Below are 15,921 nucleotides of genomic sequence, written 5' to 3'. Positions count from 1 at the left end.
GTTTTTACTATATGGCACATGTTTATGACAGTGTTGTTTAGTGTGTTTTTTACTATATGGCACATGTTTACGACAGTGTTGTTTAGTGTGTTTTTTACTATATGGCACATGTTTATGACAGTGTTGTTTTTACTATATGGCACATGTTTATGACAGTGTTGTTTTTACTATATGGCACATGTTTATGACAGTGTTGTTTTTACTATATGGCACATGTTTATGACAGTGTTGTTTTTACTATATGGCACATGTTTATGACAGTGTTGTTTTTACTATATGGCACATGTTTATGACAGTGTTGTTTAGTGTGGTTTCACTATATGGCACATGTTTATGACAGTGTTGTTTTTACTATATGGCACATGTTTATGACAGTGTTTAGTGTGGTTTTTACTATATGGCACATGTTTATGACAGTGTTGTTTAGTGTGGTTTTTACTATATGGCACATGTTTATGACAGTGTTGTTTAGTGTGGTTTTTACTATATGGCACATGTTTACGACAGTGTTGTTTAGTGTGTTTTTTACTATATGGCACATGTTTATGACAGTGTTGTTTTTACTATATGGCACATGTTTATGACAGTGTTGTTTTTACTATATGGCACATGTTTACGACAGTGTTGTTTAGTGTGGTTTTTACTATATGGCACATGTTTATGACAGTGTTGTTTAGTGTGTTTTTTACTATATGGCACATGTTTACGACAGTGTTGTTTAGTGTGTTTTTTACTATATGGCACATGTTTATGACAGTGTTGTTTTTACTATATGGCACATGTTTATGACAGTGTTGTTTTTACTATATGGCACATGTTTATGACAGTGTTGTTTTTACTATATGGCACATGTTTATGACAGTGTTGTTTTTACTATATGGCACATGTTTATGACAGTGTTGTTTAGTGTGGTTTCACTATATGGCACATGTTTATGACAGTGTTGTTTTTACTATATGGCACATGTTTATGACAGTGTTGTTTAGTGTTGTTTCACTATATGGCACATGTTTATGACAGTGTTGTTTTTACTATATGGCACATGTTTATGACAGTGTTGTTTTTACTATATGGCACATGTTTACGACAGTGTTGTTTAGTGTGTTTTTTACTATATGGCACATGCTTATGACAGTGTTGTTTAGTGTGGTTTTTACTATATGGCACATGTTTATGACAGTGTTGTTTAGTGTGTTTTTTACTATATGGCACATGTTTACGACAGTGTTGTTTAGTGTGTTTTTTACTATATGGCACATGTTTATGACAGTGTTGTTTTTACTATATGGCACATGTTTATGACAGTGTTGTTTTTACTATATGGCACATGTTTATGACAGTGTTGTTTTTACTATATGGCACATGTTTATGACAGTGTTGTTTTTACTATATGGCACATGTTTATGACAGTGTTGTTTTTACTATATGGCACATGTTTATGACAGTGTTGTTTAGTGTGGTTTTTACTATATGGCACATGTTTATGACAGTGTTGTTTAGTGTGGTTTTTACTATATGGCACATGTTTATGACAGTGTTGTTTTTACTATATGGCACATGTTTATGACAGTGTTGTTTAGTGTGTTTTTTACTATATGGCACATGTTTACGACAGTGTTGTTTAGTGTGTTTTTTACTATATGGCACATGTTTATGACAGTGTTGTTTAGTGTGGTTTTTACTATATGGCACATGTTTATGACAGTGTTGTTTAGTGTGTTTTTTACTATATGGCACATGTTTACGACAGTGTTGTTTAGTGTGTTTTTTACTATATGGCACATGTTTATGACAGTGTTGTTTTTACTATATGGCACATGTTTATGACAGTGTTGTTTTTACTATATGGCACATGTTTATGACAGTGTTGTTTTTACTATATGGCACATGTTTATGACAGTGTTGTTTTTACTATATAGCACATGTTTATGACAGTGTTGTTTTTACTATATGGCACATGTTTATGACAGTGTTGTTTAGTGTGGTTTTTACTATATGGCACATGTTTATGACAGTGTTGTTTAGTGTGTTTTTTACTATATGGCACATGTTTACGACAGTGTTGTTTAGTGTGTTTTTTACTATATGGCACATGTTTATGACAGTGTTGTTTAGTGTGGTTTTTACTATATGGCACATGTTTACGACAGTGTTGTTTAGTGTGTTTTTTACTATATGGCACATGTTTATGACAGTGTTGTTTTTACTATATGGCACATGTTTATGACAGTGTTGTTTTTACTATATGGCACATGTTTACGACAGTGTTGTTTAGTGTGGTTTTTACTATATGGCACATGTTTATGACAGTGTTGTTTAGTGTGTTTTTTACTATATGGCACATGTTTACGACAGTGTTGTTTAGTGTGTTTTTTACTATATGGCACATGTTTATGACAGTGTTGTTTTTACTATATGGCACATGTTTATGACAGTGTTGTTTTTACTATATGGCACATGTTTATGACAGTGTTGTTTTTACTATATGGCACATGTTTATGACAGTGTTTAGTGTGGTTTTTACTATATGGCACATGTTTATGACAGTGTTGTTTAGTGTGGTTTTTACTATATGGCACATGTTTATGACAGTGTTGTTTAGTGTGGTTTTTACTATATGGCACATGTTTATGACAGTGTTGTTTAGTGTGGTTTTTACTATATGGCACATGTTTATGACAGTGATGTTTAGTGTGGTTTCACTATATGGCACATGTTTATGACAGTGTTGTTTTTACTATATGGCACATGTTTATGACAGTGTTGTTTTTACTATATGGCACATGTTTATGACAGTGTTTAGTGTGGTTTTTACTATATGGCACATGTTTATGACAGTGTTGTTTAGTGTGGTTTTTACTATATGGCACATGTTTATGACAGTGTTGTTTAGTGTGGTTTTTACTATATGGCACATGTTTATGACAGTGTTGTTTAGTGTGGTTTTTACTATATGGCACATGTTTATGACAGTGATGTTTAGTGTGGTTTCACTATATGGCACATGTTTATGACAGTGTTGTTTTTACTATATGGCACATGTTTATGACAGTGTTGTTTTTACTATATGGCACATGTTTATGACAGTGTTGTTTTTACTATATGGCACATGTTTATGACAGTGTTTAGTGTGGTTTTTACTATATGGCACATGTTTATGACAGTGTTGTTTAGTGTGGTTTCACTATATGGCACATGTTTATGACAGTGTTGTTTAGTGTGGTTTCACTATATGGCACATGTTTATGACAGTGTTGTTTTTACTATATGGCACATGTTTATGACAGTGTTGTTTTTACTATATGGCACATGTTTATGACAGTGTTTAGTGTGGTTTTTACTATATGGCACATGTTTATGACAGTGTTGTTTAGTGTGGTTTTTACTATAAGGCACATGTTTATGACAGTGTTGTTTAGTGTGGTTTTTACTATATGGCACATGTTTACGACAGTGTTGTTTAGTGTGTTTTTTACTATATGGCACATGTTTATGACAGTGTTGTTTTTACTATATGGCACATGTTTATGACAGTGTTGTTTTTACTATATGGCACATGTTTACGACAGTGTTGTTTAGTGTGGTTTTTACTATATGGCACATGTTTATGACAGTGTTGTTTAGTGTGTTTTTTACTATATGGCACATGTTTACGACAGTGTTGTTTAGTGTGTTTTTTACTATATGGCACATGTTTATGACAGTGTTGTTTTTACTATATGGCACATGTTTATGACAGTGTTGTTTTTACTATATGGCACATGTTTATGACAGTGTTGTTTTTACTATATGGCACATGTTTATGACAGTGTTGTTTTTACTATATGGCACATGTTTATGACAGTGTTGTTTTTACTATATGGCACATGTTTATGACAGTGTTGTTTAGTGTGGTTTCACTATATGGCACATGTTTATGACAGTGTTGTTTAGTGTGGTTTCACTATATGGCACATGTTTATGACAGTGTTGTTTTTACTATATGGCACATGTTTATGACAGTGTTGTTTTTACTATATGGCACATGTTTATGACAGTGTTTAGTGTGGTTTTTACTATATGGCACATGTTTATGACAGTGTTGTTTAGTGTGGTTTTTACTATATGGCACATGTTTATGACAGTGTTGTTTAGTGTGGTTTTTACTATATGGCACATGTTTACGACAGTGTTGTTTAGTGTGTTTTTTACTATATGGCACATGTTTATGACAGTGTTGTTTTTACTATATGGCACATGTTTATGACAGTGTTGTTTTTACTATATGGCACATGTTTACGACAGTGTTGTTTAGTGTGGTTTTTACTATATGGCACATGTTTATGACAGTGTTGTTTAGTGTGTTTTTTACTATATGGCACATGTTTACGACAGTGTTGTTTAGTGTGTTTTTTACTATATGGCACATGTTTATGACAGTGTTGTTTTTACTATATGGCACATGTTTATGACAGTGTTGTTTTTACTATATGGCACATGTTTATGACAGTGTTGTTTTTACTATATGGCACATGTTTATGACAGTGTTGTTTTTACTATATGGCACATGTTTATGACAGTGTTGTTTTTACTATATGGCACATGTTTATGACAGTGTTGTTTAGTGTGGTTTTTACTATATGGCACATGTTTATGACAGTGTTGTTTAGTGTGGTTTTTACTATATGGCACATGTTTATGACAGTGTTGTTTTTACTATATGGCACATGTTTATGACAGTGTTGTTTAGTGTGTTTTTTACTATATGGCACATGTTTACGACAGTGTTGTTTAGTGTGTTTTTTACTATATGGCACATGTTTATGACAGTGTTGTTTAGTGTGGTTTTTACTATATGGCACATGTTTATGACAGTGTTGTTTAGTGTGTTTTTTACTATATGGCACATGTTTACGACAGTGTTGTTTAGTGTGTTTTTTACTATATGGCACATGTTTATGACAGTGTTGTTTTTACTATATGGCACATGTTTATGACAGTGTTGTTTTTACTATATGGCACATGTTTATGACAGTGTTGTTTTTACTATATGGCACATGTTTATGACAGTGTTGTTTTTACTATATAGCACATGTTTATGACAGTGTTGTTTTTACTATATGGCACATGTTTATGACAGTGTTGTTTAGTGTGGTTTTTACTATATGGCACATGTTTATGACAGTGTTGTTTAGTGTGTTTTTTACTATATGGCACATGTTTACGACAGTGTTGTTTAGTGTGTTTTTTACTATATGGCACATGTTTATGACAGTGTTGTTTAGTGTGGTTTTTACTATATGGCACATGTTTACGACAGTGTTGTTTAGTGTGTTTTTTACTATATGGCACATGTTTATGACAGTGTTGTTTTTACTATATGGCACATGTTTATGACAGTGTTGTTTTTACTATATGGCACATGTTTACGACAGTGTTGTTTAGTGTGGTTTTTACTATATGGCACATGTTTATGACAGTGTTGTTTAGTGTGTTTTTTACTATATGGCACATGTTTACGACAGTGTTGTTTAGTGTGTTTTTTACTATATGGCACATGTTTATGACAGTGTTGTTTTTACTATATGGCACATGTTTATGACAGTGTTGTTTTTACTATATGGCACATGTTTATGACAGTGTTGTTTTTACTATATGGCACATGTTTATGACAGTGTTGTTTTTACTATATGGCACATGTTTATGACAGTGTTGTTTTTACTATATGGCACATGTTTATGACAGTGTTGTTTAGTGTGGTTTCACTATATGGCACATGTTTATGACAGTGTTGTTTTTACTATATGGCACATGTTTATGACAGTGTTGTTTAGTGTTGTTTCACTATATGGCACATGTTTATGACAGTGTTGTTTTTACTATATGGCACATGTTTATGACAGTGTTGTTTTTACTATATGGCACATGTTTACGACAGTGTTGTTTAGTGTGTTTTTTACTATATGGCACATGCTTATGACAGTGTTGTTTAGTGCGGTTTTTACTATATGGCACATGTTTATGACAGTGTTGTTTAGTGTGTTTTTTACTATATGGCACATGTTTACGACAGTGTTGTTTAGTGTGTTTTTTACTATATGGCACATGTTTATGACAGTGTTGTTTTTACTATATGGCACATGTTTATGACAGTGTTGTTTTTACTATATGGCACATGTTTATGACAGTGTTGTTTTTACTATATGGCACATGTTTATGACAGTGTTGTTTTTACTATATGGCACATGTTTATGACAGTGTTGTTTTTACTATATGGCACATGTTTATGACAGTGTTGTTTAGTGTGGTTTTTACTATATGGCACATGTTTATGACAGTGTTGTTTAGTGTGGTTTTTACTATATGGCACATGTTTATGACAGTGTTGTTTTTACTATATGGCACATGTTTATGACAGTGTTGTTTAGTGTGTTTTTTACTATATGGCACATGTTTACGACAGTGTTGTTTAGTGTGTTTTTTACTATATGGCACATGTTTATGACAGTGTTGTTTAGTGTGGTTTTTACTATATGGCACATGTTTACGACAGTGTTGTTTAGTGTGTTTTTTACTATATGGCACATGTTTATGACAGTGTTGTTTTTACTATATGGCACATGTTTATGACAGTGTTGTTTTTACTATATGGCACATGTTTATGACAGTGTTGTTTTTACTATATGGCACATGTTTATGACAGTGTTGTTTTTACTATATAGCACATGTTTATGACAGTGTTGTTTTTACTATATGGCACATGTTTATGACAGTGTTGTTTAGTGTGGTTTCACTATATGGCACATGTTTATGACAGTGTTGTTTTTACTATATGGCACATGTTTATGACAGTGTTGTTTAGTGTTGTTTCACTATATGGCACATGTTTATGACAGTGTTGTTTTTACTATATGGCACATGTTTATGACAGTGTTGTTTTTACTATATGGCACATGTTTACGACAGTGTTGTTTAGTGTGGTTTTTACTATATGGCACATGTTTATGACAGTGTTGTTTAGTGTGTTTTTTACTATATGGCACATGTTTACGACAGTGTTGTTTAGTGTGTTTTTTACTATATGGCACATGTTTATGACAGTGTTGTTTTTACTATATGGCACATGTTTATGACAGTGTTGTTTTTACTATATGGCACATGTTTATGACAGTGTTGTTTTTACTATATGGCACATGTTTATGACAGTGTTGTTTTTACTATATGGCACATGTTTATGACAGTGTTTTTTTTACTATATGGCACATGTTTATGACAGTGTTGTTTAGTGTGGTTTCACTATATGGCACATGTTTATGACAGTGTTGTTTTTACTATATGGCACATGTTTATGACAGTGTTGTTTTTACTATATGGCACATGTTTACGACAGTGTTGTTTAGTGTGTTTTTTACTATATGGCACATGCTTATGACAGTGTTGTTTAGTGTGGTTTTTACTATATGGCACATGTTTATGACAGTGTTGTTTAGTGTGTTTTTTACTATATGGCACATGTTTACGACAGTGTTGTTTAGTGTGTTTTTTACTATATGGCACATGTTTATGACAGTGTTGTTTTTACTATATGGCACATGTTTATGACAGTGTTGTTTTTACTATATGGCACATGTTTATGACAGTGTTGTTTTTACTATATGGCACATGTTTATGACAGTGTTGTTTTTACTATATGGCACATGTTTATGACAGTGTTGTTTTTACTATATGGCACATGTTTATGACAGTGTTGTTTAGTGTGGTTTTTACTATATGGCACATGTTTATGACAGTGTTGTTTAGTGTGGTTTTTACTATATGGCACATGTTTATGACAGTGTTGTTTTTACTATATGGCACATGTTTATGACAGTGTTGTTTAGTGTGTTTTTTACTATATGGCACATGTTTACGACAGTGTTGTTTAGTGTGTTTTTTACTATATGGCACATGTTTATGACAGTGTTGTTTAGTGTGGTTTTTACTATATGGCACATGTTTATGACAGTGTTGTTTAGTGTGTTTTTTACTATATGGCACATGTTTACGACAGTGTTGTTTAGTGTGTTTTTTACTATATGGCACATGTTTATGACAGTGTTGTTTTTACTATATGGCACATGTTTATGACAGTGTTGTTTTTACTATATGGCACATGTTTATGACAGTGTTGTTTTTACTATATGGCACATGTTTATGACAGTGTTGTTTTTACTATATAGCACATGTTTATGACAGTGTTGTTTTTACTATATGGCACATGTTTATTACAGTGTTGTTTTTACTATATGGCACATGTTTATGACAGTGTTGTTTAGTGTGGTTTTTACTATATGGCACATGTTTATGACAGTGTTGTTTAGTGTGTTTTTTACTATATGGCACATGTTTACGACAGTGTTGTTTAGTGTGTTTTTTACTATATGGCACATGTTTACGACAGTGTTGTTTAGTGTGTTTTTTACTATATGGCACATGTTTATGACAGTGTTGTTTTTACTATATGGCACATTTTTATGACAGTGTTGTTTTTACTATATGGCACATGTTTATGACAGTGTTGTTTTTACTATATGGCACATGTTTATGACAGTGTTGTTTTTACTATATGGCACATGTTTATGACAGTGTTGTTTTTACTATATGGCACATGTTTATGACTGTTGTTTTTACTATATGGCACATGTTTATGACAGTGTTGTTTTTACTATATGGCACATGTTTATGACAGTGTTGTTTTTACTATATAGCACATGTTTATGACAGTGTTGTTTTTACTATATGGCACATGTTTATGACAGTGTTGTTTAGTGTGGTTTTTACTATATGGCACATGTTTATGACAGTGTTGTTTAGTGTGTTTTTTACTATATGGCACATGTTTACGACAGTGTTGTTTAGTGTGTTTTTTACTATATGGCACATGTTTATGACAGTGTTGTTTAGTGTGGTTTTTACTATATGGCACATGTTTACGACAGTGTTGTTTAGTGTGTTTTTTACTATATGGCACATGTTTATGACAGTGTTGTTTTTACTATATGGCACATGTTTATGACAGTGTTGTTTTTACTATATGGCACATGTTTACGACAGTGTTGTTTAGTGTGGTTTTTACTATATGGCACATGTTTATGACAGTGTTGTTTAGTGTGTTTTTTACTATATGGCACATGTTTACGACAGTGTTGTTTAGTGTGTTTTTTACTATATGGCACATGTTTATGACAGTGTTGTTTTTACTATATGGCACATGTTTATGACAGTGTTGTTTTTACTATATGGCACATGTTTATGACAGTGTTGTTTTTACTATATGGCACATGTTTATGACAGTGTTGTTTTTACTATATGGCACATGTTTATGACAGTGTTTTTTTTACTATATGGCACATGTTTATGACAGTGTTGTTTAGTGTGGTTTCACTATATGGCACATGTTTATGACAGTGTTGTTTTTACTATATGGCACATGTTTATGACAGTGTTGTTTAGTGTTGTTTCACTATATGGCACATGTTTATGACAGTGTTGTTTTTACTATATGGCACATGTTTATGACAGTGTTGTTTTTACTATATGGCACATGTTTACGACAGTGTTGTTTAGTGTGTTTTTTACTATATGGCACATGCTTATGACAGTGTTGTTTAGTGTGGTTTTTACTATATGGCACATGTTTATGACAGTGTTGTTTAGTGTGTTTTTTACTATATGGCACATGTTTACGACAGTGTTGTTTAGTGTGTTTTTTACTATATGGCACATGTTTATGACAGTGTTGTTTTTACTATATGGCACATGTTTATGACAGTGTTGTTTTTACTATATGGCACATGTTTATGACAGTGTTGTTTTTACTATATGGCACATGTTTATGACAGTGTTGTTTTTACTATATGGCACATGTTTATGACAGTGTTGTTTTTACTATATGGCACATGTTTATGACAGTGTTGTTTAGTGTGGTTTTTACTATATGGCACATGTTTATGACAGTGTTGTTTAGTGTGGTTTTTACTATATGGCACATGTTTATGACAGTGTTGTTTTTACTATATGGCACATGTTTATGACAGTGTTGTTTAGTGTGTTTTTTACTATATGGCACATGTTTACGACAGTGTTGTTTAGTGTGTTTTTTACTATATGGCACATGTTTATGACAGTGTTGTTTAGTGTGGTTTTTACTATATGGCACATGTTTATGACAGTGTTGTTTAGTGTGTTTTTTACTATATGGCACATGTTTACGACAGTGTTGTTTAGTGTGTTTTTTACTATATGGCACATGTTTATGACAGTGTTGTTTTTACTATATGGCACATGTTTATGACAGTGTTGTTTTTACTATATGGCACATGTTTATGACAGTGTTGTTTTTACTATATGGCACATGTTTATGACAGTGTTGTTTTTACTATATAGCACATGTTTATGACAGTGTTGTTTTTACTATATGGCACATGTTTATGACAGTGTTGTTTTTACTATATGGCACATGTTTATGACAGTGTTGTTTAGTGTGGTTTTTACTATATGGCACATGTTTATGACAGTGTTGTTTAGTGTGTTTTTTACTATATGGCACATGTTTACGACAGTGTTGTTTAGTGTGTTTTTTACTATATGGCACATGTTTACGACAGTGTTGTTTAGTGTGTTTTTTACTATATGGCACATGTTTATGACAGTGTTGTTTTTACTATATGGCACATGTTTATGACAGTGTTGTTTTTACTATATGGCACATGTTTATGACAGTGTTGTTTTTACTATATGGCACATGTTTATGACAGTGTTGTTTAGTGTGGTTTTTACTATATGGCACATGTTTATGACAGTGTTGTTTAGTGTGTTTTTTACTATATGGCACATGTTTACGACAGTGTTGTTTAGTGTGTTTTTTACTATATGGCACATGTTTACGACAGTGTTGTTTAGTGTGTTTTTTACTATATGGCACATGTTTACGACAGTGTTGTTTAGTGTGTTTTTTACTATATGGCACATGTTTATGACAGTGTTGTTTTTACTATATGGCACATGTTTATGACAGTGTTGTTTTTACTATATGGCACATGTTTATGACAGTGTTGTTTTTACTATATGGCACATGTTTATGACAGTGTTGTTTTTACTATATGGCACATGTTTATGACAGTGTTTTTTTTACTATATGGCACATGTTTATGACAGTGTTGTTTAGTGTGGTTTCACTATATGGCACATGTTTATGACAGTGTTGTTTTTACTATATGGCACATGTTTATGACAGTGTTGTTTTTACTATATGGCACATGTTTACGACAGTGTTGTTTAGTGTGTTTTTTACTATATGGCACATGCTTATGACAGTGTTGTTTAGTGTGGTTTTTACTATATGGCACATGTTTATGACAGTGTTGTTTAGTGTGTTTTTTACTATATGGCACATGTTTACGACAGTGTTGTTTAGTGTGTTTTTTACTATATGGCACATGTTTATGACAGTGTTGTTTTTACTATATGGCACATGTTTATGACAGTGTTGTTTTTACTATATGGCACATGTTTATGACAGTGTTGTTTTTACTATATGGCACATGTTTATGACAGTGTTGTTTTTACTATATGGCACATGTTTATGACAGTGTTGTTTTTACTATATGGCACATGTTTATGACAGTGTTGTTTAGTGTGGTTTTTACTATATGGCACATGTTTATGACAGTGTTGTTTAGTGTGGTTTTTACTATATGGCACATGTTTATGACAGTGTTGTTTTTACTATATGGCACATGTTTATGACAGTGTTGTTTAGTGTGTTTTTTACTATATGGCACATGTTTACGACAGTGTTGTTTAGTGTGTTTTTTACTATATGGCACATGTTTATGACAGTGTTGTTTAGTGTGGTTTTTACTATATGGCACATGTTTATGACAGTGTTGTTTAGTGTGTTTTTTACTATATGGCACATGTTTACGACAGTGTTGTTTAGTGTGTTTTTTACTATATGGCACATGTTTATGACAGTGTTGTTTTTACTATATGGCACATGTTTATGACAGTGTTGTTTTTACTATATGGCACATGTTTATGACAGTGTTGTTTTTACTATATGGCACATGTTTATGACAGTGTTGTTTTTACTATATAGCACATGTTTATGACAGTGTTGTTTTTACTATATGGCACATGTTTATTACAGTGTTGTTTTTACTATATGGCACATGTTTATGACAGTGTTGTTTAGTGTGGTTTTTACTATATGGCACATGTTTATGACAGTGTTGTTTAGTGTGTTTTTTACTATATGGCACATGTTTACGACAGTGTTGTTTAGTGTGTTTTTTACTATATGGCACATGTTTACGACAGTGTTGTTTAGTGTGTTTTTTACTATATGGCACATGTTTATGACAGTGTTGTTTTTACTATATGGCACATTTTTATGACAGTGTTGTTTTTACTATATGGCACATGTTTATGACAGTGTTGTTTTTACTATATGGCACATGTTTATGACAGTGTTGTTTTTACTATATGGCACATGTTTATGACAGTGTTGTTTTTACTATATGGCACATGTTTATGACTGTTGTTTTTACTATATGGCACATGTTTATGACAGTGTTGTTTTTACTATATGGCACATGTTTATGACAGTGTTGTTTTTACTATATAGCTCATGTTTATGACAGTGTTGTTTTTACTATATGGCACATGTTTATGACAGTGTTGTTTAGTGTGGTTTTTACTATATGGCACATGTTTATGACAGTGTTGTTTAGTGTGTTTTTTACTATATGGCACATGTTTACGACAGTGTTGTTTAGTGTGTTTTTTACTATATGGCACATGTTTATGACAGTGTTGTTTAGTGTGGTTTTTACTATATGGCACATGTTTACGACAGTGTTGTTTAGTGTGTTTTTTACTATATGGCACATGTTTATGACAGTGTTGTTTTTACTATATGGCACATGTTTATGACAGTGTTGTTTTTACTATATGGCACATGTTTACGACAGTGTTGTTTAGTGTGGTTTTTACTATATGGCACATGTTTATGACAGTGTTGTTTAGTGTGTTTTTTACTATATGGCACATGTTTACGACAGTGTTGTTTAGTGTGTTTTTTACTATATGGCACATGTTTATGACAGTGTTGTTTTTACTATATGGCACATGTTTATGACAGTGTTGTTTTTACTATATGGCACATGTTTATGACAGTGTTGTTTTTACTATATGGCACATGTTTATGACAGTGTTGTTTTTACTATATGGCACATGTTTATGACAGTGTTTTTTTTACTATATGGCACATGTTTATGACAGTGTTGTTTAGTGTGGTTTCACTATATGGCACATGTTTATGACAGTGTTGTTTTTACTATATGGCACATGTTTATGACAGTGTTGTTTAGTGTTGTTTCACTATATGGCACATGTTTATGACAGTGTTGTTTTTACTATATGGCACATGTTTATGACAGTGTTGTTTTTACTATATGGCACATGTTTACGACAGTGTTGTTTAGTGTGTTTTTTACTATATGGCACATGCTTATGACAGTGTTGTTTAGTGTGGTTTTTACTATATGGCACATGTTTATGACAGTGTTGTTTAGTGTGTTTTTTACTATATGGCACATGTTTACGACAGTGTTGTTTAGTGTGTTTTTTACTATATGGCACATGTTTATGACAGTGTTGTTTTTACTATATGGCACATGTTTATGACAGTGTTGTTTTTACTATATGGCACATGTTTATGACAGTGTTGTTTTTACTATATGGCACATGTTTATGACAGTGTTGTTTTTACTATATGGCACATGTTTATGACAGTGTTGTTTTTACTATATGGCACATGTTTATGACAGTGTTGTTTAGTGTGGTTTTTACTATATGGCACATGTTTATGACAGTGTTGTTTAGTGTGGTTTTTACTATATGGCACATGTTTATGACAGTGTTGTTTTTACTATATGGCACATGTTTATGACAGTGTTGTTTAGTGTGTTTTTTACTATATGGCACATGTTTACGACAGTGTTGTTTAGTGTGTTTTTTACTATATGGCACATGTTTATGACAGTGTTGTTTAGTGTGGTTTTTACTATATGGCACATGTTTATGACAGTGTTGTTTAGTGTGTTTTTTACTATATGGCACATGTTTACGACAGTGTTGTTTAGTGTGTTTTTTACTATATGGCACATGTTTATGACAGTGTTGTTTTTACTATATGGCACATGTTTATGACAGTGTTGTTTTTACTATATGGCACATGTTTATGACAGTGTTGTTTTTACTATATGGCACATGTTTATGACAGTGTTGTTTTTACTATATAGCACATGTTTATGACAGTGTTGTTTTTACTATATGGCACATGTTTATGACAGTGTTGTTTTTACTATATGGCACATGTTTATGACAGTGTTGTTTAGTGTGGTTTTTACTATATGGCACATGTTTATGACAGTGTTGTTTAGTGTGTTTTTTACTATATGGCACATGTTTACGACAGTGTTGTTTAGTGTGTTTTTTACTATATGGCACATGTTTACGACAGTGTTGTTTAGTGTGTTTTTTACTATATGGCACATGTTTATGACAGTGTTGTTTTTACTATATGGCACATGTTTATGACAGTGTTGTTTTTACTATATGGCACATGTTTATGACAGTGTTGTTTTTACTATATGGCACATGTTTATGACAGTGTTGTTTAGTGTGGTTTTTACTATATGGCACATGTTTATGACAGTGTTGTTTAGTGTGTTTTTTACTATATGGCACATGTTTACGACAGTGTTGTTTAGTGTGTTTTTTACTATATGGCACATGTTTACGACAGTGTTGTTTAGTGTGTTTTTTACTATATGGCACATGTTTACGACAGTGTTGTTTAGTGTGTTTTTTACTATATGGCACATGTTTATGACAGTGTCGTTTCTTTGTTTTGACACGGTCGCATGCACTTTGTGTCCACAGTGGCGCCAATAAAAGCACCTCAGGGGGGAGAACAAGCACACGTGCAGTGGTACAGAGCAGTTTTCCTGAAGAACCCCGACATCCACACGGCGGTGAGGCCGACCCGAGCCGAACTGAAGATCTCCAGGCAGACCCCGGCACCACCGAGAGCCGAGATCCGGGTTCAAGTCAAGCAGGTGAACGCAAGCACCTGGACACACACCACTTCTCATGCCAGCCACGCACTCCTGACGACGGACGTGAGCGCGACGGTGGCAAAGTGGATCCAAGCAGACGAGGACGAGTCGCTGGTTGTCCGAGTAAGGACGGCCGAGGGTGGGAGTGATCCAGTACTCTCTCTGGAAGTGGACTTCATTCCGGCGCACAACGGAAGGCCGGCGCGCTCCCTCAGGGAGGACGACTGCAACGACCAAGGCTGGTGCTGCCGGAAGTCCCTCAACGTGTCCTTTAGAGAGATCGGGTGGACGGACTGGGTGGTGGCCCCCGCGGAGTACACCATGCACCTGTGCGACGGCGCCTGCCCGCACAACTACAAGCCCGCCAGCATGCACGCGCAGGTGAAGTCGCGGCTGCACCAGCTGATGAAGGGCGGCACGCCTCGGCCCTGCTGCGTGCCCGCCTCCTACGAGCCCATGGTCCTCATGCACTACGACAGCAAGGGCAGGTTGGAGCTCACGCCTTTCAACGACCTCATAGTCAGTGCATGCCACTGTGCCTGAAACTCTCAAAGTTGAGGACTTTTAAGGGGGGGGAGGAGCATGTTACTGCGGCGGCAGGCTTGTGCAAAAAGCAGCAAAAATAATGGACCAGAAAAAAAACGCCTCAAGGCATGGCTATTCACCTATAGCAGGGATCGGCAAACTTTACCAGTCAAAGAGCCATTTTGACCAGTTTCACAAATTATAGAAAACAATGGGAGCCAAATTTAAAATGAAATAACACTGCGTACAAAGT

General features: G+C 33.9%; 1 protein-coding gene across 1 annotated transcript in view; it reads left to right on the top strand.

Moving 5' to 3' along the window:
- The window catches only part of gdf15 (Growth differentiation factor-15), a 28,726-nt gene extending 13,016 nt beyond the window's left edge, over nt 1–15,710 (top strand). Inside the window, exon 2 of the mRNA XM_061930708.1 lies at nt 14,968–15,710. Within this exon, the coding sequence (XP_061786692.1) occupies nt 14,968–15,686 (719 nt within the window). The 3' untranslated portion in view covers nt 15,687–15,710. The remainder of the gene's footprint in view (nt 1–14,967) is intronic.
- Nucleotides 15,711–15,921: the final 211 nt, after the last annotated feature.

The sequence above is a fragment of the Nerophis lumbriciformis genome, linkage group LG03 (assembly GCF_033978685.3).
Source record: "Nerophis lumbriciformis linkage group LG03, RoL_Nlum_v2.1, whole genome shotgun sequence".
Taxonomy (NCBI): Eukaryota; Metazoa; Chordata; class Actinopteri; order Syngnathiformes; family Syngnathidae; genus Nerophis; species Nerophis lumbriciformis.
This window is presented reverse-complemented; position numbering and strand designations above follow the sequence as displayed.